Source organism: Ailuropoda melanoleuca, chromosome 2 (genome assembly GCF_002007445.2).
Source record: "Ailuropoda melanoleuca isolate Jingjing chromosome 2, ASM200744v2, whole genome shotgun sequence".
NCBI classification, from domain to species: domain Eukaryota; kingdom Metazoa; phylum Chordata; class Mammalia; order Carnivora; family Ursidae; genus Ailuropoda; species Ailuropoda melanoleuca.
This window is the reverse complement of record NC_048219.1, coordinates 4,193,952-4,220,706: the sequence shown is the minus strand read 5'-3', so window position 1 is coordinate 4,220,706 and position 26,755 is coordinate 4,193,952. Positions and strand designations below refer to the sequence as shown.

General features: G+C 52.8%; 1 protein-coding gene across 3 annotated transcripts; it reads left to right on the top strand.

Annotated features, from left to right (window-relative positions):
- Nucleotides 1–1,284: 1,284 nt before the first annotated feature.
- IL22RA1 (interleukin 22 receptor subunit alpha 1) lies at nt 1,285–26,697 on the top strand. 3 transcript variants are annotated; one of them, XR_004621527.1, is made up of 10 exons: nt 1,285–1,416; nt 5,961–6,093; nt 7,214–7,392; nt 9,023–9,198; nt 15,493–15,631; nt 19,253–19,374; nt 20,409–22,233; nt 24,434–24,548; nt 25,517–25,591; nt 26,048–26,697. XR_004621527.1 is itself a non-coding variant. In XM_002913280.4 (7 exons), exons 1-7 carry the CDS (start codon nt 1,374–1,376, stop codon nt 21,351–21,353), a joined length of 1,737 nt encoding a protein of 578 aa, XP_002913326.1. In that variant the 5' UTR covers nt 1,285–1,373; the 3' UTR covers nt 21,354–22,302. The 3 variants fall into 3 exon arrangements, 2 of the variants coding, with proteins under 2 accessions (XP_002913326.1, XP_034502475.1); XM_002913280.4 differs by lacking the exons at nt 24,434–24,548; nt 25,517–25,591; nt 26,048–26,697 and having other exon boundaries at nt 20,409–22,302; XM_034646584.1 differs by lacking the exons at nt 1,285–1,416; nt 24,434–24,548; nt 25,517–25,591; nt 26,048–26,697 and having other exon boundaries at nt 5,972–6,093; nt 7,158–7,392; nt 20,409–22,302.
- Nucleotides 26,698–26,755: the final 58 nt, after the last annotated feature.

Genomic DNA, 26,755 nt, shown 5'->3' with positions numbered 1-26,755 from the left:
ACCATTATTCATTTAGCCAACCCTCTATTGTTACACATGGAGCCTCTTCCTTTTTTTTTCCCCCTATTTTCTATTAGAAAGGAAGTCTGAATGTTCCCACATTCTTATAGTTTTCTGAAATTACAAGAAATGATGGGCACAAGCCATACCTTCATTCCTCCAAAGCATAGCTCAAATTTGGCTGTTTTTTCGAACAAACTTTACCGAAGACTCAAAGCTGATAGAAAAAAACCAATTACAACACAGAAAAGAAAAACTTAAATGCAGATTGCAGGATATTCCAGCCTACTACATCCGAAAGCCAGAGGCTTCTGGATGCCTCTAGAGCCTGCTAAGGAACCAGGTCTCCTGCATGGTCCTCAGCCTGCCGCTGTGTGGCCAGGGCCAGCCAAACTCTTCCCAGGGGCACAGATCTCTGATCATGTCCACCCTAACCAGAGTGCAGGCCCCTTCCCCCTCCCTGAGGCCCAGCAAGAAGGAAAAAATCATTTCCTAAACACCCACCCCAATGCACTTCACGTTAATCCCGATGGATACAGCTCTAGATGGCAGAATAACTGCTTGGGTGAGCATCGTGAACTATCACTGCCCCAGACCAAAGACCCATTCATGAATTTTGCCCCCATCGTTAGCACAGCAGAGTCACTGAAGTTTGAGATCTGTTTTTTGGGTTTTTTTTTTTCCCGAAATTTTGGAGGTCCCAGGCCCCAAAGGCTCAAGATAAGAATACCCAGGTTTCTCACTTCCAGCAGCCTCTCTGGAAGGAAAGCTATCCCCAAGGCCGTCATCCCACATGGGGAACCTGCTTTGCTATGAGGCAGAAGGAGCAGCAAACATCCTAGATCTCCTCCCGCCAGAACAAAGCCAGGGAGTCACAGCTTTTCCTTTGCTAACAAAGAACATTCTGGAACATAGTTTCTGTGCCCTTGCCTGCTCCGGTTATTGACCTCAGGATAAAATTCTGACAATCAAATTACCGGGATGAAAGTCACATGCATCTTGCAGGTTTTTGAAACACAATGTCAAATTTTTGCCCCCCCCCTTTTTTTTTTGCCTCTGAGCTTCCTGATAAAGTGCTGGAGAGTCTTGGGTTGAATCAGCCACCAGACCAGATAAACAAGCTGGACTGTCACTATCACTGTTTTCTGCAACTAGGAAGGGAACTCCCTTGGATCCTGCCCAGGACTTGGAATTCCTAAGCACACAGACCAGACACCTTTGCACCTCGCTCCCGGCTCAGGCCCCACCCTCCCCTCCTTTCCCCGCCCCTGTGGCCGGGTGGAGCCCGGCGCTGCGGAGGCGGCAAAGCCTCCCAGCCCTCCATCTGTGCTCAGCCCAGCGCCGAGGCCAAAGAGGGCTCTGAGCCCGGCCCCATGAGGACGCTACTGACCATCCTGGCCGCGGGATCCCTGGCCGGTGAGTGCCCATTGCGTTGTGGTCAGACTCCCGCCTCCGCCGGGACACCCAGGACGGTGGATCAGGGTTCCACACACACACACACACACACAAAGCCCAGGACGTCCAGTTTCAGTTTCTTCTCCACCAGGGCTGCCCTGGGTGACAAGCTTCCCGGGAGAATTGGGGAGCACCTCAGGTTACTGGGGAGGATGAGAGGGTCCCTCAGACCGGGCTTCTTCCAGTGACTCAACTCACCTCAAGACTCAGGGATGCAGCCCATTGTCTGAACTGGGGTGCCGGATGCCCTCACCTCAGTGTATGGAGAATTGGCTTGAGGGAGGCAGACATCCTTGGACCCCTTGAATAATTCTGATAGTTGTACCATCCCCTCCTCTGCTTCTGGCCGGCACTGGCCCAGCAAGGGGAGGGGGGAGAAGGACAGATAGACAAAGCTTGAGTGTGGCCATTGTTTCTCTCCACGACCTGCGGGGGGCCTCTTCTGACCCCTCACACTAAATCTAAAAGAGCATTAACTGGGGCGCCTGGGTGGCTCAGTCAGTTAAGCGTCTGCCTTCGGCTTATGTCATGATTCCAGGGTCCTGGGATCGAGTCCCGCATCGGGCTTCTTGCTCAGTGGGGAGTCTGCTTCTCCCTCTTCCTGCCTTCCCCCACTTGTGCTCGCTCTTGCTCTCTCTCAAATACAAATAAAATCTTTAAATAAATAAATAAATAAAAGAGCATTAACTCTAGGAAGTAAACTGAGGGTTGCTGGTGGGGAGGGGGGTGGGAGATGGGGTAGCTGGGTGATGGGCATTAAGGAGGGCACTTGAAGTCATGAGCACTGGGTGTTATGTGCAACTGATGAATCACTAAATTCTGCCTCTGAAATTAATAATATATGTTAATTAAACCAAATTGAAATAAAAAAATTTTTAAAAATTAAATAAAAGATGATTTTCTCCCAGAAAGGCCAGTCTGCCACATTAAAAGATCTTAAAACATCAGGGCCCTTTTAAAAACAGGACAAAAGGGCATAGTTTTCAAATTCGATAAAATGGATTTCTTGATTTATCATTACAGAGAACTTTTAGACAGATACGTGAAATCCCAGATTGGCTCTCTGCTTCCCAAGACATTTAATAAAATTCAGGGAACTTTCTCAGGAAGTGAATGCATAGTCCAGACTGAAGAGCAGGGAGAGATGACCTCTGCAAGGCCCCTTCTAGCTCAACGGCAGGATGAAGCCCATAAAGGGCCGGAGCTTCCCAGCCCCCTCTGCTGCTGTCCCCTGTGTCAGCTGGTGGGATCCACAGTGTTTCCAGCTGCCACCTGGGCCCTTCCAGTCTGTTCCACTCCAGCATCAAGCTGGGCATTCCCAACGCACTGGGTCCTTGATGAGTGAGGAAGGCTCGCTGTATCCCCCAAAGACTCTATTCTGGTTGGAAGTCTCAGAAGCTCTTGACCCTTGCAGATGGGGACCAAGGCGAAACAACCTTAGGAGTTGTTAAGAGCTGAGAAGGTCCTCTGGGCCCCAGGTCTCCTCTGCCCCAGCATTCTTAGGCTGATGCTAGAATATTTTGGATTATTTTTGTTTGCTACCCAACTTGTTGACAGAAAATTGTTTTTCCAAGTGAATTTGAAAACTTCCTTTCATAGAGGCCACCATTCTGCCAGTTTCTAGACAACACATGCGTCCCCAGGATTTCATAATGTAGACTTTCACCCGGGAAGTGCAGAAACAACGCAGGCTGAGGAATACATGGTAGCTTGAAGGGGGGAAAGGAATGAGCAGGGCAGGAGAGGGAGAGATCTTTTTTTTTTTTTTTGTAAAGGTTTGATTTACTTATGGAGAGAGCTCAAGCGCGGGGGCCAGGGGGCAGAGGGAGAAAGAGAATCCCAAGCGGATCCTGCACTGAGCATAGGGCTTGATCCCAGGGCCCTGAGATCATGAACTGAGCCAAAAATCAAGAGTCAGACGCTTAACCAACTGAGCCACCCAGGTGCCCCAAGGGAGAGATCTTGTTAGCTCTCAATGCCCCTAAAAGAAGAGCCCAGCCAAGGTCAACCCACTCCATTTCTGGAAGCCAACTTCAGTCCCCTCCTGGAAAATGGTGCCAACCTCCTCCCAGCCTGGGCCCTTTACCCCCCAAGCATGTGCCAGCCCCAGCCACCAGGCTCCCCCCCACTACAACTAGCCCCCCAGGATACCTACCCCAACCAGCAACCTTCCCAGTGCAGCCCCTAACCCACCACTAGCCGTAGTTAAGCCCATCCCCTGATAGACCCTGGCCTTCTGTCAAATCCCACCCTCCCTCTCTCCTGCCCTAACTTTATCACCCCCTCAGAAGCCACCATTTGGTTCTGACCTCAGGTGGACTCCCTCCCACATCTTAAGACCCAGCCCTGAATCCAGGACCATTCCTTCCAGAACAGACTCCAGTTCTGCCCAGACTCATCCAAACAAGATGTCGGCCACACCTCGGAGCTCAGTGGCATAGCCATCACATTGGCTAGAGGCAGTAAGACATGTCCTCCCCATACCCCAAGTCCCCTAGGTCCTGTTCTGGGAGCTCGTGGAAGTCTGGAACACAAAAATTTCTACAGCTGTTGGGACTGACCAACTCAGATTCCAAGAGGAATGTGGCCTTAGATTTAACCAGTGGATGCACAGCAGGGTCGGGCTGTCCAAACACTTTTTCCCATCCTCACAGGTGCCTGCTAAGCCCACAGACCCCTCTTGCAGAAATATTGTATGTAGACTTGGAGCAGGGAATAAATAACTATCCTCTCCCTACACCTTGGGTCTGTTGGTTGTCATGGCATTGTCCGGGGAGGAGCGAGGCACACACACATCAAAGACACATATGCACACAAGGCCCCAAGGCCTTGACGCAACTGGGTCTGCACCTGCTTAATTCCCACCCCAGCCAACCAGCCCTTCTGAGCATGCTCAGAGCCAGCTGCCGGCTCTGGCCACCATATTCCTGCAACCCCTCTTCCTTTCCACAGGCTAAGCCGGGAGGGCTGAGAGAAGAGTTTCCTAAGTGAAGGCTCTCATTTATAGTTCAAGATCGCTTCGGGGGGCAGTGGCCCCTCCCTGGTCCTCTTCTTGGAGCTCTGGCCTTTGCTGCGCCCTCCCTGCCCTCTTGTGTTCCCCACGACCAGTCTAGCACCATGATGAGTACTGCAGGCTCCGTCACGGACTCACTGAGACACGGGGCAGGGAAAGCTCTCTGAGCCCCTGCTTCTCTTATCCCTCAAATGGGGGTAACGAGAGTAAGTGCCTCCTCGGGGTGTCAGGAGGGTATCGTGATGAGACTTAGCCTAGTGCCTGGCACTTGCAGCACATTTCACAAGTGTCTGCTGCCACTCTTGTCGTTAGCATTTGCCTTTAGATAAGCCAAATTATCCCCCATCTCAGAGATGAAGAAAACAGGCTCCCCAGGGTGGCCCTGCCCGTGCGTGGCTCCCATCAGCCCCCCTCCCCTGGTGAAGTCTGTGTGGCTGTGGCAGGTGCTCTGTCTTCCTCCCCGTGCTGGGCGGGCAGGGGCGGGTTCCGCCAACAGAGGGGCCGGAGCTCACAGACGTCCTCTCCAGCCTTGTGTGGGATTATTGACTCTGGGAAGGTTATTCTTTGATGTGTTAGTTGAACTGTCAACGTGTAGTTGAGCATCTTTCCAATATCCCGCTGGTGCGACGCCAACTTCAGGTGTGTTCGCAAGCGAGGGAGGGACAACCCCCAGGGCCGTCAGGGGTGGAAGAGACGCGGCCCTCCCACGCTGCTGGCGGGGACGTAAGATGCCACAGTCGCTCTGGAAAACGGTTTGGCACGCAGTGGGGCAGCTGTTCAGAAACTCAAACAGAATTACCAGGCGAGCCGGCAGCTCGGCTCCTAGCTCTATACCCGACCGAGCTTAAAACCTATGGCCACTTACAGACTTGTACACAAACGTTTACCGCAGCGTTGTTCATAATAGCCGAAAAAGTAGAAACAACCCCAATGTCCATCAACTGATGAATGGATAAACTGCAGAATAGCCGTCCAGTGGGGTATTATCCAGCCGTAAAAAGGAAGTAAGGACTGACGCATGCTGCCACATGAATAAATCTCGAACACGTTATGCTAAGTGAAGACGCGAAAGACCACTTACCGTAAGACTGTTTGTATGAAAAGTCCAGAACAGGAACCATAGAGCCAGAAAGCAGCTTAGTGGTTGACTCCGAGCTGGGGGAGCGAAGGAAGGGAGAGGGACCCCTAATGGACACAGGGTTCCTTTTTAGGGTGATGACAATGTTCTGGAATTAGATAGTGGTGATGGTTTCCCAACTTTGTGAATATATTCAGAAACCCCTGATTTGCACACTTTAAAATGCTGAGTTTTATGGGCTGCGAATTATAGCTCAATAGAACACTTGAGAACAAGCGAAGGAGGACAGTGCTGGTCAGTTGCAGAGTCTCTGGTGCGTGGGTGCTTGTGCCGCCCTCCCATCAGACGGCTTGTTGGCGGGCTGGGGGCAGGACCCTCGTGCCCATCTGCTCACCCTGCTCCCACTTCCCGCAGCTCACATGGTGGAGGACACCTCGAATCTGCTCCAGCACGTAAAATTCCAGTCCAGTAACTTCGAAAACATCCTGACGTGGGACAGCGGGCTGGAGAGCGCCCCGGACACAGTCTACAGTGTGGAGTATAAAAGGTAGGCTTCCCTCTCCACACGACCTCTTCAGACTCTGCTCTGAACCCAGCCCTTCCAAGAAAATCCCTGTCTACCAGATGTTCCCACCTCCCCCCTGGTCCCCCACCCCAGTCTGATGTGACACAGCTCGCACCACCCCCTGCCAGACAAAGCTTTGCTCTGTTGTGGTTTCTTTTGCAAAGGGAGCATAAAATAATGGTTAAAAGTACAGGTTCTGGGGGCATCTGGGTGGCACAGCGGTTAAGCGTCTGCCTTCGGCTCAGGGTGTGATCCCGACGTTCTGGGATCGAGCCCCACATCAGGCTTCCGCTGGGAGCCTGCTTCTTCCTCTCCCACTCCCCCTGCTTGTGTTCCCTCTTTCGCTGGCTGTCTCTCTCTCTCTCTCTGTCAAATAAATAAATAAATAAAATCTTAAAAAAAAAAAAGTACAGGTTCTGGAGTCAGACTGCCCAGGCTTCCCTGCCAGCTCTGGCCTTTATAACGTGGGGCAATGGGGTAATCTCGCCAAGCCTCAGTTTCCCCACCCATAAGGTAAGGCTAGCAAGAGTTCCTCCATCAGAAGATTGTTAGGTACATTAAGCAAGATAGTCATGAGCGCTTGTGCCTGGCAGATAATGAAACGGTTTTATAACAAAGAGCCATGCCCACCCCTCAAGCCCAGGCCCCTGTTCCTGCTCGTCTCCCTTCCTACGCAGAGGAGGAGGTTGGCATGGGTTCCATCGCTGGTCCTGCCTCTTTACCCTGTGGCAAGTCCCTTCCCCTCTCTAAGCTTCATTTACCGCATCTGTCAAATGGGGATGACGGGGCCTGCCTCAAAGGCTTATGGTAACGATAAGCTCAGAATGTGAACTCAAATCCTGCCCCCCCCCAAATGCGTGCCCCAAACACCAGTCCAAATTTTACCCCTTTAAGCCTCAGCTTCCTCATTCGAAAAGGAGGGAGAATCACGTCTTGAACCTCACGGGATCATTGTGAGGACAAACAGATCAGCCACATAAGGGGCCTGGGACACAGAAAGTGCTAAGTCAATATCAGATAACGTTATCATTATTAAAAAACCACAGGACGGGTGCCAGGCCCAATCATTCAAGGTGTGCACCGGCCCCTCCTGTGCCCGCAGGTACGGAGAGAGAGAGTGGCTGGCGAAGGAGGGCTGCCAGAGGGTCACCCGGAAATCCTGCAACCTGACCGCGGAGACGGGCAACGTCACGGAGCTCTACTACGCCCGGGTAACTGCCACCAGCGTGGGAGGCCGGTCAGCCACCAAGATGACCGATCGGTTCAGCTCGCTGCAACACAGTGAGTGGGCACCCCTCACTGCAGGGGAGGGTTGGGGGGAGGCCCAGAAGGTCAGGGGGCAGTTCGAGATGTGGTTGGTCACCCCAACTAGAGACGATCCCGTGCACAGCTGGGGGTCTTTCTCCAGTTCCGTCCCGGCCTCCCAAGGTCAGTTCACCTTCCTCTGGCCTCTCGGCTCCAGCCAAGGGCTCCTAATTCAGTGCCCTACTCCGGCCCTGCCTCTTTTCCAATCTTAGTCTTGGTCTGGTCTTCCACATGCCCTTCTAAGTGGGTGTCCCCGCTGTCGTCCCAACGACCTCATTTCATTATGTCACCACCTGCTACTCTCTGTTCATTGTCCTCGTAGCTCCTATCACCATCGGCAGTGATGCCCTCTGCCTCTCTGTATCCCACCTGCTTCCGTGCGGGGGCGTGGAATCCCGTGTTCTCGGTCCTTCGCATGGGGCCTGGCACGGAGGAGAGGCTCGCTACGTAATTGATGAGTGAATGAATCTGAGTTGCCAAACTCCCCACACCAGCTGAGCAGGGGTGATGTTCACTAACTGACTTCACAGCCACGTGGTTTTCCAAGAAAAGAAAAAATAAAACTAAACAAGTTATTTTTTTTCTAGGCTTATTCAGTTAATACGTATTTATTGTAGAAAATCTGGAAAATATAGAAATGCACAAAGAAAAATGAAAGAAGCCCAACATAATCTGAACACTTAAACATAACCAGAGTTAACTAGAGACTCTCTCTACTCTTTCGTGACCTGGTTGGTTGGTTGGTTGCTTTTCATACAACGCCCTCAGGAACGTTTGCCCACGTCATTAAGTACTTTCCACAGCATGACGTTTCACAGCTGCACAATGATCTGTTCTATGGAGGTATTCTTAATTTACTTCCCCAGTTCCCTTTTTGAGGACTTTCAACTCAGTTTTTCAATTTTATAAACAAAACTGAAGTGAACATTCTTCTAGCTCTGATGTTTTCAATCTCAGAGGTCAATGGACCCTTGAGGGATTTTTATAAATTCGCTTCAGGGGGAGTAGGGCTCATGAATCCCCGAAATTGGGTGCAAAATTTTTGCATATGTACATTTGGAGGGAGAGTAGATCTGATCCGTAGCATTCGTCAAATTCCTAAAAGGGTCTGTAAACCAGTAAAGCTTATTTGGTTATTCAGCAAATCACATCTTGAGAGAGACTGAAGTCTCAGGCCTGGCCTTTGAGGCCAAATCAATAATTTGAGGCCCCCTGAACATGACTTAGTTTATATAGCTGAACTCTCAGTCCCCAAAGCTGTCATTGCCAGTAGTCTGGGGTAAAGGGTGCTGTGGGCAGACTCAAGGTGGGGACTGTGGAGGCAGGGACAAGAGCACGGTTAATCTAAGAGGTCAGTACCCCTCTCCCTGGGTTCTGCCCACTCACCCCTCGGCACCCCTTTGCCAGCCTTAAACCCACACGCCCGTTGCTAGCGGTCGTTTTCTCTTCTCACCTGTTTGTTTAGTTGCTGCTTTCGTTAGCATAACTGGGGTTGGGGCTGGAGGAAAGGGGAAACAGTCAGTCATGTCCCCTGGTCCAGGGCAACCTCAGACACTACTGGATGATTCCAGCCTTTTCTTTTCACTTTTCTCTCTCCCCTTTCCAGCTACCATCAAACCACCGGACGTGACCTGTATCCCCAAGGTGAGATCCATCCAGATGATTGTCCATCCCACCTCCACGCCTATCTGCGCCAGGGATGGCCACCGGCTAATCCTGGAGGACATCTTCCCTGACCTATTCTACCGCTTAGAGCTCCAGGTCAACCACACCTACCAAATGGTAAATATATGTGCCTCCCTGGTCCTTCCCTGCCTGGGAAACTCATTTCTCTGTCAATTAGATCTGCATTGCTTCAAGTAGAAAGGAGATGTTTTATATAAATTAGCATTTTCCAAAACACAGCCCTCCCTCTTGTAGATCACATAGACAAGCACACGCTAAAGTCTCTGACAAGTCCTGCAAAGCCAAGACTCTGGTTTCAATTCATTGAATACGACTTCTCTCAAATTTCTTGACCAGAGAAACTCCTTTCATTTTGCATAATTCTTAACTTTATTTTTTGCCTGATGCCTTATAATACCCTGGAGAGCATCCTCTACTAACATCTTCAGATGTCCACTTTGGAAAATGCTGAAATCTATTTCTACTGCTGCAGTTCCTTTTGCTAGTTGTCCACCATTTGCAGGAACTGGATACAGGCTGTGTCTTAAGATCACTAACAATGAAAGGTAGAAGGCAAGGGCATAAATGGTCAAATGATGTATGAGGTATTTCTTTTGTATCCAGGAAATATGTGTTTTCTCCCAAGCATGTGCCAGGGGTCCATAATTCCACTGAACGGCTATTCCCACACCCAAGAGGTTTATAATCTAGTGGATGGGGAAGGAGCTAAAGCAAGAATTCAAATAGCTAGAGATAGAGGAAAATAAGGGTATTGCGTGGGGTGGAGCGGGGGCAGGGTGGTAGGAGGGGAGATGGCAGCCCAAAGAGTTCTGGAAAAACTTCCAGATCAGAAAACTTTCTGGTGCCAATACCAACTTCTGAGGCATGCCAAGTAATACACGCCTAGTATATCATTTATTCCTCACCATCACCTTGTGAGGTGGGGGCTACCATCTCCATCTCCTGAATGAGAAAACAGAGAGGTTAAGGCACTTGCTCAAGATTGTTCAGGAAATGATAGCAGGGGCACCTGGGTGGCTCAGTCGTTAAGCATCTGCCTTCGGCTCAGGGTGTGATCCCGGCGTTCTGGGATCGAGCCCCGCATCAGGCTCCTCCGCTGGGAGCCTGCTTCTTCCTCTCCCACTCCCCCTGCTTGTGTTCCCTCTCTCGCTGGCTGTCTCTCTCTCTCTGTCAAACAAATAAATAAAATCTTTAAAAAAAAAAAAAAGGAAGTGATAGCAGAGTCAAGATTCAGATCCAGCTCTGTTCACAGCCCACATTTTTCCCTCACTGGCCTAGATGGCCCTACCATGATCAAAGAGAAAAGCAGGAAAACTTAAAACTCTCCTAGGAAGCACAAAACTGCCCAGTTTGGCTGGAGCACGGAGACATACAGGCCAGTTTCTCCTGCAGAACAGTTTCGCAAAACATGGCCCCAGACCAATGGCGTCAGAATCTCCTACAGTATTCATTTAAAATGCAGGTGCCTGGGGGGTGCCTGGGGGGTGCAGTCATTGGCGTCTGCCTTCGGCTCAGGGCGTGATCCCGGCGTTCCGGGATCGAGCCCCACATCAGGCTCCTCCGCTATGAGCCTGCTTCTTCCTCTCCCACTCCCCCTGCTTGTGTTCCCTCTCTCGCTGGCTGTCTCTCTCTCTGTCAAATAAATAAATAAAATCTTAAAAAAAAAATGCAGGTGCCTGGGCCTTCCTCTGATCTACTCAGGGCAATTCGGCAGTGGCACCTGTAGGATCTGAGTTTTTAGTCAGCAGCCCGAGTGCTTCTTACCCACCCTGACATCTGAGACCCGCTGGCGTAGAGGAGACTGCTGTGGGAGATAAGCCGGGCGGACAGGCTGGGAGGTCGAGGGCTGGGGGGTGGACAGAGGAAGGTCTATTGATCTCAGTAGTCAGGGGAGCAATCAGAGATCACTGAGCAGGGAAAGTCCCTATCATACTACCTATTAGTAAATATTTGGGCTTTAGTGACTATCTTATTTACAACTTAATTCAGTCTGGGGTCAGAGAACACACTCAGCATAACTGCCGTTCTTCTGTATTTATGGCCCGGCATATGGCCCGTCTAGGGGAGTGTCCACATGCTCTTGGTTTGGCGGAATGCTCCATAAATACCCGTCCGATAATCGTGTGACTCAGGTGCTCAGTGTCTTTCCTGATTTGGGGGAGATCTGTTGTTCTTTTCATTGCTGAGAGTATTAAAATCTCCACCTGTGACTGTGGATTTGTCTCTCTTCCCCTCTAATTCGGTGCAGATTTGCTTCATGCCTTTTGAAACTCTGTTCTCAAACACACACATTTCTGACTGTTACAGCCTCCCGATCAATTGCCCCTTTTATCATCATGAAATGTCCTTTTTCCCTCCAGTATCATTCTTTGTACTGAAGTCTGCTTCACCTGTTATTCACATAGCCACTCCAGCCTTCTCACACGCACAGTCTGCCTGGTATGTCTTTTTTTTTTTTTTTTTTTTTTTTTTTTTTTTTTTTTAGATTCTGTATCTTTATTTATTTATTTGAGAGAGAAAGCACACATGTGCGCGAGAGTGAGCACAAGCGGGGGGGAGGGCAGAAGGAGAGGGAGAAGCAGGTTCTCCCTGAGCAGGGAGCCCGGCGTGGGACTCCACCCCAGGACCCTGGCATCGTGACTTGAGCCCAAGGCAGACGCTTAACCAACTGAGGCACCCAGGCGCCCCTGCCTGGCACATCTTTTTACCTCCATTTATTGTCGCTCTAACTGTGTCTTGTATTTAAAGTGCATCTCTTGGGGCGCCTGGGTGACTCAGTCATTAAGCATCTGCCTTCGGCTCAGGGCATGACCCCAGAATCCTGGGATCAAGCCCCGCATCGAGCCCCACATTGGGCTCCCTGCTCAACGGGAAGCCTGCTTCTCCCTCTCCCACTCCCCCTGCTTGTGTTTCCTCTCTCGCTGCCTGTCTCCTCTCTGACAAATAAATAAATAAAATCTTTAAATAAATAAATAAATAAAGTGCATCTCTTGAAGATAGCATTCTGACATCTCTGCCCTTTTTTTTTTTTTGAGATATAATTCACATACCAGAAAATCCTCCCTTTTAAAGTGTACAGCTCCATGGGTTCTCTTACCTGTGAGAAGTTGTGTGACCAACATCACTGATTCCCCTTATGCTGTCCATCTGTTTTCAAGTTCTCTGACTCTTCTCTCAACTCCAGTCTGCTATGAAGACCATTCAAGTGGGATTTTTATTTCAGATATTATATTTTTCAGTTCTAACGTTGCCAGTTTTCATGGTTTCTGCATCCTGGTGAGATTTCCTAGTCATCCGTTATGAGCCCGTTTTCTTTGCTCCCTTGAGCATATTTATGGTGGCTGCTTGGATATCATTGTCGGGGGCCCGGGTGGCTCAGTCGGTTAAGCAGTTAAGCATCTGCCTTCGGCTCAGGTCATGATCTCAGGGTCCTGGGATTGAGCACCTCTCCCCCTCATCGAGCTCCCTGCTCAACAGGGAGCCTGCTTTTCCCTCTCCCTCTGTCTCTCCCTCTGCTGCTTCTCTCTGCCACTCCTCCTGCTTGTGCTCTCTCCATCTCACTCTCTCTCAAATAAATAAATAAAATCTTAAAAGAGAGAAAGAGAGAAAATCATTGTCTGCTAATTCCAGTACTTTGGTCATCTTGGAGTAGGCCACCATTGATTGTCTTCTCTGCTGAATATGGATCATGTTTTCCTTTACTTTGCATGTCTAACAATTTTGGAATGTATCCTGGATGCTGTGAGTAGTACAGTGGAGGGACTCTGGATTCTGCTCTATTCCTCTGGAGAGTATTGATGTGTTTTGTTTTGTTTTGTTTTGTTTTGTTTTGTTTTAGCAGGAATGTAATTTGGCTGACCTTCAAACTCCAAAATCTCAGTCCCATTCTTTCACCTTTACCTGGGCTGTTTGGAGTTTACCCCACTCGCCTTCAGGGCCAGGCAGGGAGTTGGGCCAAGTTTATACTCAGAACTTGGGCCTCCCTCTCTATGGACCTCTCCTATCTGCAGCCTCTCCCTTCACTTTCTAGCTGTTAGGATTGTCGGGAGCTCTGTCTTCTTATTATTCAAACCAGTAAGATTACAGGGTTTCTATTTAGGTTTAAACCACCACACAAGGTGAAGGCCTGATTTCAAGCTAAAAGACATTTTAAAAGATCAGAAATCTACCCAATGACTTTCCTTGCCTTCTTTTTCCAATATCTGCCTGCTTTTGCTTACTTTCCAATGCTTACAGGTAGTTTTTATTTTGGCCGGAGTTGATAGTTGTTGCTTTAGGGAGGGTTGGTCCAAAGAAGCTATACATTCCTGGGAGCAGAAAGAAGAGAGATCAAATGTGAAAACGAAAGAGAGATCAGGGCAGAAAGTGAGGGCCCCCTGCAATGGTAGGGGCTGGAAATCACTGGGCCTGAAGCAGGCCAGAGGCAGTAAAACATCTGGGGAAAGAGGAATCTTGGGGCACAGCAACTCCGCTGGACTTGTGTCATATGATGTTTAACGTGTGCAATTTCAACCATACGAGTTACACAAACAAAAAGTTGTAAAGTCTGTTTATGTACTTCTTCACCCACTTACACCAACCCCCCAAAATAAAAATAAAAACAACCCTAAACCCTGGCTTCCGTGTGCCTGGGAAGGGGAAGGTGTAGCTGAAATGCAAAGAACCAAAGAAGAAAATTCTTACTTTTTGAACACCCAAAACACAGCTCCTGGTCCTTTAAAGGAAGGTTTATGGATCACTTAAGGCCAATTAGAAACAAGGGATGTGAGAGGGGCTTTGTCAAAAATGGCTTCAAGTTCTGGGCCTTGAATACTGGAACAAGAAAGACACTATGAACGGAGCTAGGGAATCACACGCAAGTACAGGTTTGGGATTGGGGAGGTGGAGGGACCCAGAGAGAGGAGACCAGCACGTTTGGACATGCTGAGTTAGACGTGCCCACAGGGTGCCATCAAGCAGCGAGCTGGAAGTGCACGTCCAACTTGGCAGCTCTTGCTAAGCTTGGGAGTTTTCTACACATCGGTGATCTCCAGAGCCATGGGTCCAGATAAGATCACTAGTGAGAAAGTAAGTGGAGAGAGAAAAAAATCAGATGAAGAACAAATCTTGCAGAACAACAGAATTGAGGCACTGAGACCAATGAGAGAAGTAGGATGAGAACCAGAATGATGCAACAAGGCAGCCAAGGGAGGAGTTCAAGGTCAAGAGGCTAGAGACACACCGGAAGGCTAGAGTTAAAAGAGCAGCTCTAGGGGTGCCTGGGTCGTTAGGCGTCTGTCTTCGGCTCAGGGCGTGATCCCGGCATTCCAGGATCGAGTCCCACATCGGGCTCCTCCCCTGGGAGCCTGCTTCTTCCTCTCCCACTCCCCCTGCTTGTGTTCCCTCTCTCGCTGGCTGTCTACCTCTGTCAAATTAAAAAAAAAGAAAAAGCAGCTCTAGCAGAAGGATCAGCAACTGAAAGGAGCAAGGGCTTGCTTCAGCAGGCAAGACGTGGCAGGAACAACAGGTGTTCAGCATTGGCAGAACCCAAAGGGCCAGGTGGGCTGTAGAGAGAGATAAGTGGACAGGGAGACAGGGACTGGGGTTCTATCCCATGATATGGGCCGAGCCATCAAAAGATTTAAATAGGGGAGCATTGGAATTATGTTAATCTTTTGTAAATATCACTTTGGCACCAGGATGAATATGGAGGTGGACAGGGGCAAAACCAGAGACAGGTGACCAGTAAGCAAGCCACTGCAAGAGTCCAGGCTCACGATGTCAAGGCCCAGTTATGACAAAAGTGATGAGGAAGGCAAGAGAGGGATGGATATGGGGTGCCTGGGTGGCGCAGTCGTTAAGCGTCTGCCTTCGGCTCAGGGCGTGATCCCGGCGTTATGGGATCGAGCCCCACATCAGGCTCCTCCCCTGGGAGCCTGCTTCTTCCTCTCCTACTCCCCCTGCTTGTGTTCCCTCTCTCGCTGGCTGTCTCTATCTCTGTCAAATAAATAAATAAAATCTTAAAAAAAAAAAGAGAGAGGGATGGATAGTCAAGGGTTTTGATGTTTGATAGAGAAGGAGAAGGAGAAAAACTAGAAGAAGAGGGGATAATGATGATGTTGGTGGTGCTGGTGGTGATGGTGGTGCTGGTGGTGATGGTGGTGCTGGGGGGAAGGTGCTGGAGGTGGTAGTGGTGGTGCTGGTGGTGCTGGTGATGCTGGTGATGGTACAGAGGGTAAGGGAATAGGAACAGAGCATTATGGACTGACCCACCAGTTCTTGGTTTGGGCAGCTGGTGCCACCATTGTACTGGGCGCCATGACCCAGGCAGACGTGTGCGCAGCCTTGATCGGGCTCCATGTGGAGACTGGTGCCTAAGAGGAGTCACTCTGGGTTCTCTGTCAAATTCAGCACCTTGGAGGGAAGCAGAGAGACTACGAGTTCATTGGCCTGACGCCTGACACAGAGTTCCTTGGGACCATCATGATTTTTGTTCCAACCTGGTCCAAAGAGAGCGCTCCCTACGTGTGCCGAGTAAAGACCCTGCCAGGTAAGCTCAGCGGAAACCAGCGGGAGCCGGGACACCTGATTTCGAACCTCGGCTCTGTGCTCTCTTCCCTGTAACCAAGGCGGGGTTTGGCGGTGCTCACAGGCCTGCAGAGGGATTATTAGTGTGTTCCCGTAGTCAGTCTTCATTAATCCATCACTGAGTTAGCCGATGGGTTATCATTAAACACGTTTAATCCCCACCTTCCAGCCCGCTGGATTTCCTCTCCCTGGCCAGCTTTCTGTGTACCCTGGCAAGGCAAATTCGCTTAATATTAACCCAGAGGAGATATCCTGGGAAATAATCTGCAGAAGGGAAAGCAGAGAAGATAAAACGTTCCCTCAATATCTTCCAAAGTCAAAGAAGAGTAACAGTGATGAGAACTAGCATTTTTTTAAAGATTTTATTTATTTATTTGAGAGAGAGAGAGAGAGAGCACAGAGGGAGAGGGAGAAGCAGGCTCCCCACCTAACAGAGAGCCCGACGTGAGGCTTGATCCCAGGACCCTGAGATCATGACTAGCCAAAGGCAGGCGCTTAACCAACTGAGCCACCCAGGCGCCCCGAGAGCTAGCATTTCTGCTGTGCTAACCAGGGACCAGGCACCACTCCGCACATTCCTCGTGAGCCCCCTACAAGACAGGTGCAATTATCGCTTTGTTTTACTGAGGGAACCGAGGTTCGAAGTCGTTAAGTACTTTGCACAAGGACACGCAGGTGGTGAAGGATAGAACGAGGCTGAATTCAGGAGCCCATGTTCTCACCGTGACGCTACAATAGAGATTGTTTTGAGTCATCGGCTCAGTGAGATGGTGCCCCACGCTGCCTTCCTCCAGCACACTGAAACCCGACTCTCATCGTTAAGCATCATGATATTTTTATTAGTGTTCATGTTCACAGAGATAGAAATGTTGTAATGCTCAGAGCCGCAAGTTTAGAAGATGAAAGTGATAGTAGTGGTTCGGATGGATTTGGAAAAAAGAGTCTCCTCCTTAGTCATCAGCTGCAGAGTAATGATGTCAGTAGGTGATTTCTGTTCTAATGAACAGAGGAGAGGAGGCCGCTAGAGGCTGGGCCCTCGGGTAGACTGAAGCGTGGTACAATCAGCATCGCATCGGTTCTGGTCCTCCATGTTGTTCAGAAACTCAACTCACCAGTCACCCCAAGAACCCACAAGAGACGGATTTCTCCAGCCGAGGCCCAGTGCGTGAATTTTCAGGGCAAGAGACGCCTGGTAGGGCAGCCAGCACTGGCCGCTTGCACGGGGCATGCCCTTCCTGGGGAAGGTGCCCCGGGGAGACCAGAATAGAACTTGGCGAGAGCAGGACTGGAAAAGGAAACCGACTTTACAGGCACCATGCTGGGAGACCGTATATGATTTGTGACCCTCTACCCTGGATGGACTAGACAAATCTTGTCCATTCCTGCCCCTCCCCCGCGCCCCACCCCTGCTTGCTGACCACTCTACCCTTATCCTTTTGTTGGCTTGTCCTTACGTGATCTAGCTTATGACATGATACCTTTTTTTCTACGATTCTAGCTGCTTCTACATAAATCACACTTCTTATTGGCTGTTTCTTGCTGACATCTAGAAAGCACCTCATCCTTAAAAATAAAGTATATGAATAACAATTCCTACCACTTATTAAGTACCCACTCCATTGCCAAGCACTGTGTTGAATGCTTTACATATATTATCCCATCGAATTTTTACAACAACCCTGCAGGTTGGGCAGCTTCATCCCCATTTCTCAGGATGTCTGGGAGGGTCACGAGTCAATATCCCGGTATCTTGATGCTGGAAAAGACTCTCACCCCATATCCGATTTTTACAGATGAGGAAACGAAGGCATCCTTGTGTAGTGGGGAGAGCTTCGTAGATGTACATGACAAGCCCGGCTCCACTGAGTAGCTGTGTGACCTTGGTCAAGTCACTTAGCCTCTCTGACACTCGGCTTCATCACCCCTAAGAAGGGAGCATCTCTGGCCCTCTTTGTTTGGTGGGATATCATAGGTAAAGCATGTCACACGGTGCAAACAGTAAGAGCTCAATAACTGCTGGCTACTGTTCTTAATACAGAGTAGACCAGAGAGGGTCGTGCAGCAGAGAGAAGCTTCTCAGCGTACCAGTGGCTGAGCCAGACCCCTAACCCCCCACATTCCAGTTGTTTCCATTACTTCTTCCTGTCTTCCCACGTGTGAAATGGCACATGGGAATGTTCCAAGTGCCTGTCCTACCCTGCCGGAGGAGTGGGGGTTTTCCTGTACCATCAGGCATGTCAGGTAGAGACATTCTGGTCGTGTCTTCCCCCTGGAGCAGTAACAGGACTATCACGTGACAGGGGACAGGGCATCACTGAAGAGGGAAGCTGACCCAGGGAGGCCCAAGCCTCATGGGCTGGGGGGAGCGAGTAGTGGGCTGGACGTGGAGGCTCCGGCAATTCCCGGGGTTCACAGCAATTGCCAAGGTCGCTGGCAGCTGGTACTCAGCACCCCATGCTGAAGCCACCTGAGGGATGGAAGGAGGGTGGCCTGGAGAGTCAAAGCCCCTGGAGAACACAAATCACCAGTTTTAGCAAAAATCCCAACTACCGCTTCCTTACCCCGCCCCTCACCGGGGCAGCAAGTGTGTCATGCCAAGAACCGGCGCCCATCCCGAAGATGCGGGACCACAGGGAGAAGGCTCCACACTAAAGCCCTTAGTCGGCCCTCTGCTTCCCCTTTAGAAGGGTGGTGCCGCCCGGGCTCCCTCCCAGGCAAGGTCTTCCCTAACACCCAGCCTGCTACCTTTTTAGGGGGGCGTGGAGGACAGGCCACTCCCATTTCCACACCCCAGCCCCCCACCTCTGCCCAGAGCCGCCTGCCAGGGAAGCAGGGCTGTCCTCAGACGCAGGCAAGAGAAGCCTGTTAAGAAGGCTCTGCTCTGGCCTTGCTCTGGCCACAGCCCACCCCATAGTCCAAATGCACAGGTCCCCCTAGAGCCTGTGACCTTCTTCTAGCCCATACTCTGGGTACCCGGGACCCCAAAACTCCCTGTTCAAATGCCCTGAGCCTGTGTCCCGTCTAGCAGATCTGGTCCTCGCCTCCTTCCTCCAGAGAGGAGACATTCTGTTGATGCGCAGACCCTCAGACCAAAGGGAGGCCAGTAGACAGCTCTGTGTTAAGGGGCACGGGTGAGCTTGGCCGTACGGGCTGGGAGTCCACATCCCTGTGTACGAGGCCCCCTGGCAGAGAGGGATGGAGCCGCGGTGGGCCAGGGTCACTGGCAGGCCCCCCGGCCCCTCCACATGGCAGCTCGGGGCCACCAGGAGTCCGAGAATCCAAACTCAGACTTGGCCTTCCAGGTTGTGATGAAAAGTATGCTTGTCGGGGCGGGGGCATGCAACCTAAGTCACTGAGCGTAAGAATACCATTTCTAAATTCGGGATATTTAGACATCTAGTATGCGGCCCTCTACTCGCGCTCCTGACCCAGTCCCGCTCGCGCTGGGGGCCGGAGAGGCCTTCCCCAGCCCGGCCCGAGAAGGCAGGGAGGAAAAGCACCCAGGCCACGGCATCTGCACGGGATCGGACCCAGACCAGACCCCGGCCTCAGTCTCCCTGCTCTGGCCCCTGTGCTCCCCCAGATCGGACGTGGACATACTCCTTCTCAGGCGCCTTCCTGTTCTCCGCGGGCTTCCTCGTCGCGGGGCTGTGCTACCTGAGTTACAGATACGTCACCAAGCCGCCTCCACCTCCCGACTCCCTGGTGAGCGGCTGCGCCTGGGGTGGGAGAGGGAGGTCCAGGGGTGGGGACGAGCCCAGAGCTGCAGGGGACACAGGCCAGGGGCCCCCGGTTCTCCCTGAAGGGCAGGGATAAGCACGCAGTGCAGAAAATTAGGCCTCGTTTCGCCTCTCCAACCCGAAGTCGACAAAGACATGGCCCAGCAGGGTGTATTGGAGAAACGTGGGTGCCAGGAATAGTGGGCTTGGAGTGGAAACCCAGGGACGTGAGAGCATCCACGTCCAGGCAGGTAATGCGGGACCTGGGAGAGCAGGCCCCTGCGAGGGGCCGAGGAGGGGTGGGCACCGGGGGGAGCCCTGGAGCTCATGCCCTGTCCACACGGGCAGCCAAGTACCGCCGCCTGGGAATGCGGGGCCAGTGCTGCCAGGTCCTCTAAGCCCTGTGCAAACCACCCAAGTCCCCCTGGCAGCCCCAATTTGGCGGCCAGCACTGGCTCCGGGCTGAAGGAGCAGGGCCTGCAGTCTGGGGCTCTAGGAGCTAGCTCTCGTTCATTATGTGAGGGACAGGGGAGCTTGAGGGCATTTCGCTCAATGTCAAAGCCCACGTGAGCCATTTCCTGTAAAACTCTCCCAGCCTCCCGTTATCCCCTATCCTTTCGCACCTGGCCCCCTCCATCAGGCTCTTAGGGCTCCGCGAGTGAGGAGCAGTGTGGGCCAGCCCCTCGGGAGTGTACCCCAAGGCAGCCTCCACTCTGAGTCCTTTACTTCCTGCATGATCTTCCTTCTAGAGAAACCACAGCCTGAATCTCTCTCCTGGAGATAACCCAGACTTAAGAAGGGGCTCTCACCTAAAGGGCTGGCAGCCCTGTCCCTTCGGAGAGGCCCAACACTTAGAGGGATCTCTGGGAAATCAAGAGCATGTGCGGCATGTGCATTGTGGAAAGTCCCCTAGGTGGTCTACCCCATCCCCTCTGCCTCCCCATGGAGGACCCAGCCATCCGCGGCGCCCTCGGGGAGCTTAGAATGCGCCCTAACGGGTGGCCTGTTGTGTCTGCACAGAACGTCCAGAGAGTACTGACCTTCCAGCCTCTGCGGTTCATCCAGGAGCACGTGCTGATCCCTGTCTTTGACCTCAGCAGCCCCAGCAGTCTGGCCCAGCCCGTCCAGTACTCCCAAGTCAAGGTCTCCGGGCCCAGGGAGCCCCCAGGAGCCCCGCCACTGCACAGCCTGTCCGAAATCGCGTATCTCGGGCAGCCAGACATCATCCTCCGGCCCTCTGGAGTGCCAGCTCACCAGACGCTCTCCCCACAGTCCTACGCACCCCAGGCCACCCCCGAAGTCAGGCCCCCTTCCTATGCACCGCAAGTAACCCCCGAAGCCAAAACTCCATTCTACACTGCACAGGCCGTGTCCGAGGTCCAGCCTCTCTCCTACACCCCTCAGACCACTCCAGCCTGCTGGCCTTCCTATGGGACCTGCGGGGAAGGCTCTGGCGAAGACTCCCCACCTGTAACACTCTCCAGCCCCAAACACCTCAGGACTAAAGGGCTCCAAAAAAAGGCACCAGCTGGAACCTATATCCCAGATGGCCTTTCTCTGCAAGGGGTGACCTCCTTGGATATGGAGGACCCCCAAGAAGAAAATTTCTTCCACCAACCTGCAGGAGTTCACACGGACAGAGTACCTGACCCCAGTGTGCTACACGGAGGGGACCCAGGCACACCATCGTACTTAAAGGGCCAGCTTCCCCTCCTCTCCTCTGTCCAGATCGAGGGCCACCCGGTATCCCTCCCTTTGCACACTCCTTCCCTCCCATGTTCCCCCACAGACCAGGAACCAAGTCCCTGGGGCCTGCTGGAGTCCCTCGTGTGTCCCAAGGACGAGGGTCGCGTGCCTGAGATGGAGGCCCAGAGCCCAGGCTCTCAGGCCTCAGACCTGGAGCAGCCCACAGAACTGGACTCTCTCTTCAGAGGCCTGGCCCTGACCGTGCAGTGGGAGGCCTGAGCAGAGAACAGGGCAGGCCTGGGGCTCCCTCCCTGTCCCCACCCAAGCTCACATCGTTGGCCATCGCTCCGCCTCAGGGGAATTCCCTTGAAAGAACCAAAGGAAAGAGGGACCCGGGGCCCCTGCCACGGCTGAGCTATGGTTGGAGCAAAACGGCATGCTGAGGACTCCAGCCAGAGGGGTTCCGGGTACGCCTCATGTGCCGATGAGCTCTGCGGGGCAGGAGGGGACAGTCTGAGTGCCGGGCGTTAATGCAGGGAGACTTCACAGAGATCCAGCGCCCCAGCTCCTGAGATGCTGGACACAAAGTTCTCCACCTCACTCCCGGCCAGTTTCATAACCTAGTTCGACAGAGAGTGAGGTCTCTGCCTCCTCTGTGTTCCCCTGTCCTGAGAAACAGAGCCTGGAAAGGACGCCTCCCAGCCGGCTGGGCAGCACCAGAACAACCGCACTGCTGTCAAGGCCAGAGGCAGCACGACGGCAAGACGCCAGGGACGGGTGCGGCCTGGGGTTCAGTCCCGACCCAGCCGCTGTCGGAAATCACAGCATCTCAACTGTGCTTCTCTGCTAGAGGCTGTACCCCAGGTGAAACGCAGGTCAGCCGGGGGGAGAACACACGAGCCCTTTCTGCCGGCAGAAGCTGTGGACCCCTCCTGAGAGCAGGGTTCGTAAGGAAAGGGGGGCCACGTGGCCTCTGAAGTAGACACAACGAGAAGGAGCACACACTGTACGACTTTGAAAACTCAGCCTTGGGTTCAGCTCATCTGGGTTCCGATTTCACTTACCAGCTGTATGACTTCAAGCCAATGAATCACTGCTCGAAATCTCGGTTTCTTCATCTGTAAAATGGGGATGGTAACACCTACTTCACGGGGTTGTGGTGAGGATGACATTAATAATGTCTATAAAGTACTTAATAGTGCCTGGCACATGGGCAGTGCCCAATCAATGGTGGCTATGTCCGTTGTGATTTTTTGTAATTGGGCCGCACAGTGAGTAACCCACTCCCCCAATTCAGGGTGGCTTCACATGGGGGCTCTCTCGTGGGCTCGAATGATTCTCATTTTCTCAGAATTGCTCTAGGCCAGGCCACAGGGCCTGGACTGCCTGGGGGAGGTGGAGGGATGGCAGGGCCTTCTGGAAACAGGGTCCAAAGACAAATGGAGCCTTCTCCCTGAGGTTGCAGGGGGAAGTTGTTTGGGACAGGTGGTGATGTTTCCAGAAGATCTCCTCTCCCACAGCTCAGCAGAGGCAGTGCGGTGCTCGGTGCTCGGTGCTCAGTGCTCGGTGCTCAGTGCTCGGTGCTCAGTGCTCGGTGCTCGGTGCTCAGTGCTCGGTGCTCGCTCGCTTGCCCTTCTGCCCCCGTGGCTACTCCTCTGTCAGGAAGTGGCTCCTTGCTCACGCTCGCAGCGTGCTGGCACCCTTTGTTCCATTCGCCTCTCAGGTGACCCTAGGATCAGATAACCAAGGTCCAGAGAGAAGGGACCCAGGTAGGGGCGCCCCACGGAAGCCGGGAACTCACACCCGGCCTTTCTGTCCTCATCACGGGAAGGAGCTTCCCACACCAGTGTGGGTTCTCAGAGATGAGCCGGAGGGGCTGTGAGGAAGGGGGCCCCGATGGAGTCCTTAGGGGCCAGGACCTGTCATCACCCTGTTGTCCCAAAGCCTGTTCTGAACATTTCTGAGAAACAGGAACAAAGTCTGTGGCCTCTGCATGACCTTCCCGAGTATATGATGTTCTCCATTCTCTGTCCAGATGCGCTTCCCTCTTCTTCCTCACCCCTCCCCATACAGCACAGCTGGTGGTGTTCTTATCTGTTTGTCATTAATATTTAACATCTCTTCAGGGTCAGTGGTCTAGACCCAGTACCTCCATAACAGGGGGGTGAACCACCCGCCTGACCACCTCGTCCCGCTGTCTCACAGCTGCCACCGTGGCCCCCATGATTATTCCCCGCCCCCCACATGCAAACAAGGCTGCTTCCTGTCACTTGGGGTGAACTTGGCCAAAGGTTGACTATCTTCAATAATGAAAAACCACATAACAACCGGACTGTTCTCACCAGGTAAGTGGGACAGGGAGTCACAGAGATACTTTCTTTTTAAGGCCATAAAAGGGCTGTGAAGCTCGCTAAGCTCCTCGGGAGACAGACGGATGTCCCAACTCCTCCATGACTCTCTGAGGGCGGAGCTGAGTGCCGGAGGAGAGGGAGGAAGGGCTCTGAGCCCTGTGAGCCTCCGCAGGCTGCCTTGGCCCCACTGAGGGGCAGCCCCCAGGTCTGCATCTCCGGCCTCCCAAGCAGGCAGCCCAGGCCTGCAGAAGAGCTGGAAGCAACTAGAAGGCAAAGGTTCTGAGGCCCCCTGGAGCTGGGCATTGGCATCCGTGAGCGTCCTAGGCCTCGCCGGGAATCTGCATAGCCTGGCCCCACCTAGCCCGGCCAGGGAGTCTCCCCTGCAGAGCCCTGCCCCGCAGTAAACGGACAGGTGTGGCCAGGTAGCCGCACTAGGAGCAATAGGGAGGAGCTCAGCCTTGGCGCTGGGCAGTTGACTTCCTTGAGCGCTCATCCTCCTGGTAAACTGCCTTGATGCTTTGTACTATCGATATTTTGCAAGGGAAGAAAATGTGGCTCAGAGAGGTTACTTGCCCAAGCTGGTTTCCTAAACTTGCCTCATCCTGAGAATCCCCTAGGAGCATATTAAAAACGCAGCTGCCCCAGCCCCACCCAGACCTGCTAAATCCGCGGGTCCTGGGGAATCTTTCTAATAAGCACCTTTGGTGATGCCGCTCAGGCAGGTGGAGGAAACAAGGTCCTCACACCAACAGTTTCCCTGTGCATAGCTTCAGATCACCTCCCACGAGTCACCCTTATTCCAGCCCCTGGACAGGGTGGGGGGCAGGGGGGCGGGGCAAGGCCACTTGGGTGGTATTTCCACCTGCAATGTCCACAGAGCTCTGGCCTGCCAGCCCCCGGCCCCAGGCACATACAGGGGTTGCCTGAGTTCCCGCCCAGAGGATAGGGCCCAGGGGACTGGAGCTCCTCCGGGGTCCCAGAGGCTCTATCCCTCTGTGCCCCTCCCAGGCCTGAGCATCAGCCTGAATGAGGAGGCTAGGACCACGTGTCACCGACAAGCCTGGTCCCCTGTTGCTGTCCCCACCCTCCGTTCCAGAAAATGAGACAGAAATGATCAGCGAAGGTAGGAACGACCTCACCTGCTGTGGCTGGTGAGTCCTGGCCCTGAGACCCTATCCCCCACGCTCAGCCCCTGGGCTGCTTGAGCCCGTTTCCCTTTCCCACTCTCAGGAGGAAGTGGCATAAGGAAGACACATTTTGACCTGTAAGTATGAGGTGAACAGTCAGCGGAATTAACTGAGTGGGGAGAGGGACAGAGGGAGGGAGCCGAGAGAAGCAGGGAGAAAGGAAGGCTGCTGTCTGAAATAGTGGCGGGGAAGTTCAGGGTGTTGGGTACGTGAATTTAAATAACTGTCCTGATGTTCATACATCCAGGGAAGGCAATACAAGGGTGAAGAAGGGAAGGAAAGGGTAGAAATAAGGAAATGTTGAGGGTACTGGCCGTGATGAGCAGGGTAACGTACCAGGCCGTTTATGCATTTTAACCTCATTTGAATCTCGCAACCATTCTGCAAGATAGGTATTCATTCGTTCATTCATTCATTCTTCAACAAGCATATATCTAGGAGCTAGTTGTATGCTGGGCACGGTTCTCGGGGCTAGGCATACAGTGAACGAGATAGACAGGCGAGCTTCCTATTGTTCTAGAACTTACCTCCAACTCACCAGTAAAGAAACTAAGTTGGCCCAGAGAGGAGGCCGGGGTCCCTCCATTCGTGAGCACAGAGGCCAGAGGCTGGGATTTTAAACCGAGGTTTGTATAGTCCCTAGTCTCCCCTCTGCTCAGCCTCATGAGCTGCGGTGTCGGCTATGTGCACTTTAAGTTACATCCGGAGCTCCCCGAGGCAAAGCCCCAGTGAGGAGTGAAGGCATCACTGGGGTGAATGGGAATCCCACACACAGGAGGGTAGGCTCTCAGCATTTCTCGTGCCCTGCCAGTGGAGTTCTCAGCTAGCGAGTGTCTGCAGAGGGCCAGGCAATCGGGGGCAGGCTTCACATTCCCTAATCGAATCTTCTCAATCTCACTGCAAGGCCAGCATCATTGAGCCCACTGTACAGATAACAGAGGCAGAATGGTGGAGTGACTTACCCAAGGTCCTACAGCAAGTAAGTGGTGGTCCCTCCACCAGGCTGTCTTGGGGAGAAGGGGGTTACAGGACCAGTTTAAATGTCTGTCTGCTGCTGGGTTGGAAGCCCACACCACCCAGCTGTATAGACAGATCCACACTCACATCTCACGGAGAATGTGTATACATGTGGGTCTTGGAAAGTCCTGAGGTTGGCTCAATGCAAGATGAAAGAGGGCCACCGAATGTTCTCCCCAAAAGATGCTTTTAACACTGCCGCCAGGAAGGAAGGGGGAGAAGCAGGAAAGCTTGGAAAGGGGGTTTCAAATAGGGCAGGAGATTAAGATTTTAGCTGAAGAGCTCACTTGCATTCTTTCTCTCTCCCTCTCCCTCCCTCTCTTTCTCTCTCTCTCTCTTTCTCCCTCTCTCTCTTTCTCCCTCTCTTTCTCTCTCCACCTCCCTCTCTCTCTCTCTCTTTCTCTCCCTCTTTCTCGAGAGTTGTCCCCGAGGCACTAGGAAGAGTGACAGGCACGGTGTTGCTGGCCCCCTGAGGCCCCAGGAGGAGGCCAGGGAGGGGAGCTGTGCTCTCTGGACCAGCGCTGGCACCCCCTTCCTCAAACCTGCTCAGCCCTGAGACCTGGCTCAGGTGCACCATCCTGATCGCCCCCCCCCACCCCGTAACTGCCTGTCTCTCCACCTAAACTAAGCCTTCCTCCACACCGTGGGTGCTGTGCCCTCCTGCCGGCAAAGGGTGGGTGTGGCTGACCGTGGGGGGAAGAACTGAGGTACGGAGGGGGTGTGGCAACGGCTGCGGAGACCGGGTGGCCACTCTGGAAGCCCGAGAAGTGCCCCCAGTGAAGGAAGAGGTAGCCTCCCCCCTCTCCTGCCCGGGCCACAGCCCCTGCACTCGCAGGGCCTGGCACGGCAAACAAGCTGCTTCCATCCTGGCCGGTGATGTTGGGCAAGCAGGGGACGCTCGCTTTAGGTCACATTCCTTCCGCTGTCTTCACGCAGTGTCCAGTCTCACAGGTCCACTGGTCACATGGGGATCCGATCAGAGACGCTGGGTGTCTTCTCCAAGACACCCGTCAGAAGCCCAGCAGCAGGGAGAGCCACCCCGTACCCGCTTCCGCTACAACCAGACCTGAGCCGTTGCCTTCCTTCTTCAGTGGGGGGTGGGGGTGGGGTCTAGAACTGGGCAGAA

Coding starts and splice junctions, on each gene's coding strand:
- IL22RA1 (XM_002913280.4), top strand. CDS start 1,374: ATGAGGACGCTACTGACCATCCTGGCCGCGGGATCCCTGGCCG. Junction 15,632..19,252: donor CCGAGTAAAGACCCTGCCAG/GTAAGCTCAGCG, acceptor GTGCTCCCCCAG/ATCGGACGTGGACATACTCC. Junction 19,375..20,408: donor CTCCACCTCCCGACTCCCTG/GTGAGCGGCTGC, acceptor GTGTCTGCACAG/AACGTCCAGAGAGTACTGAC.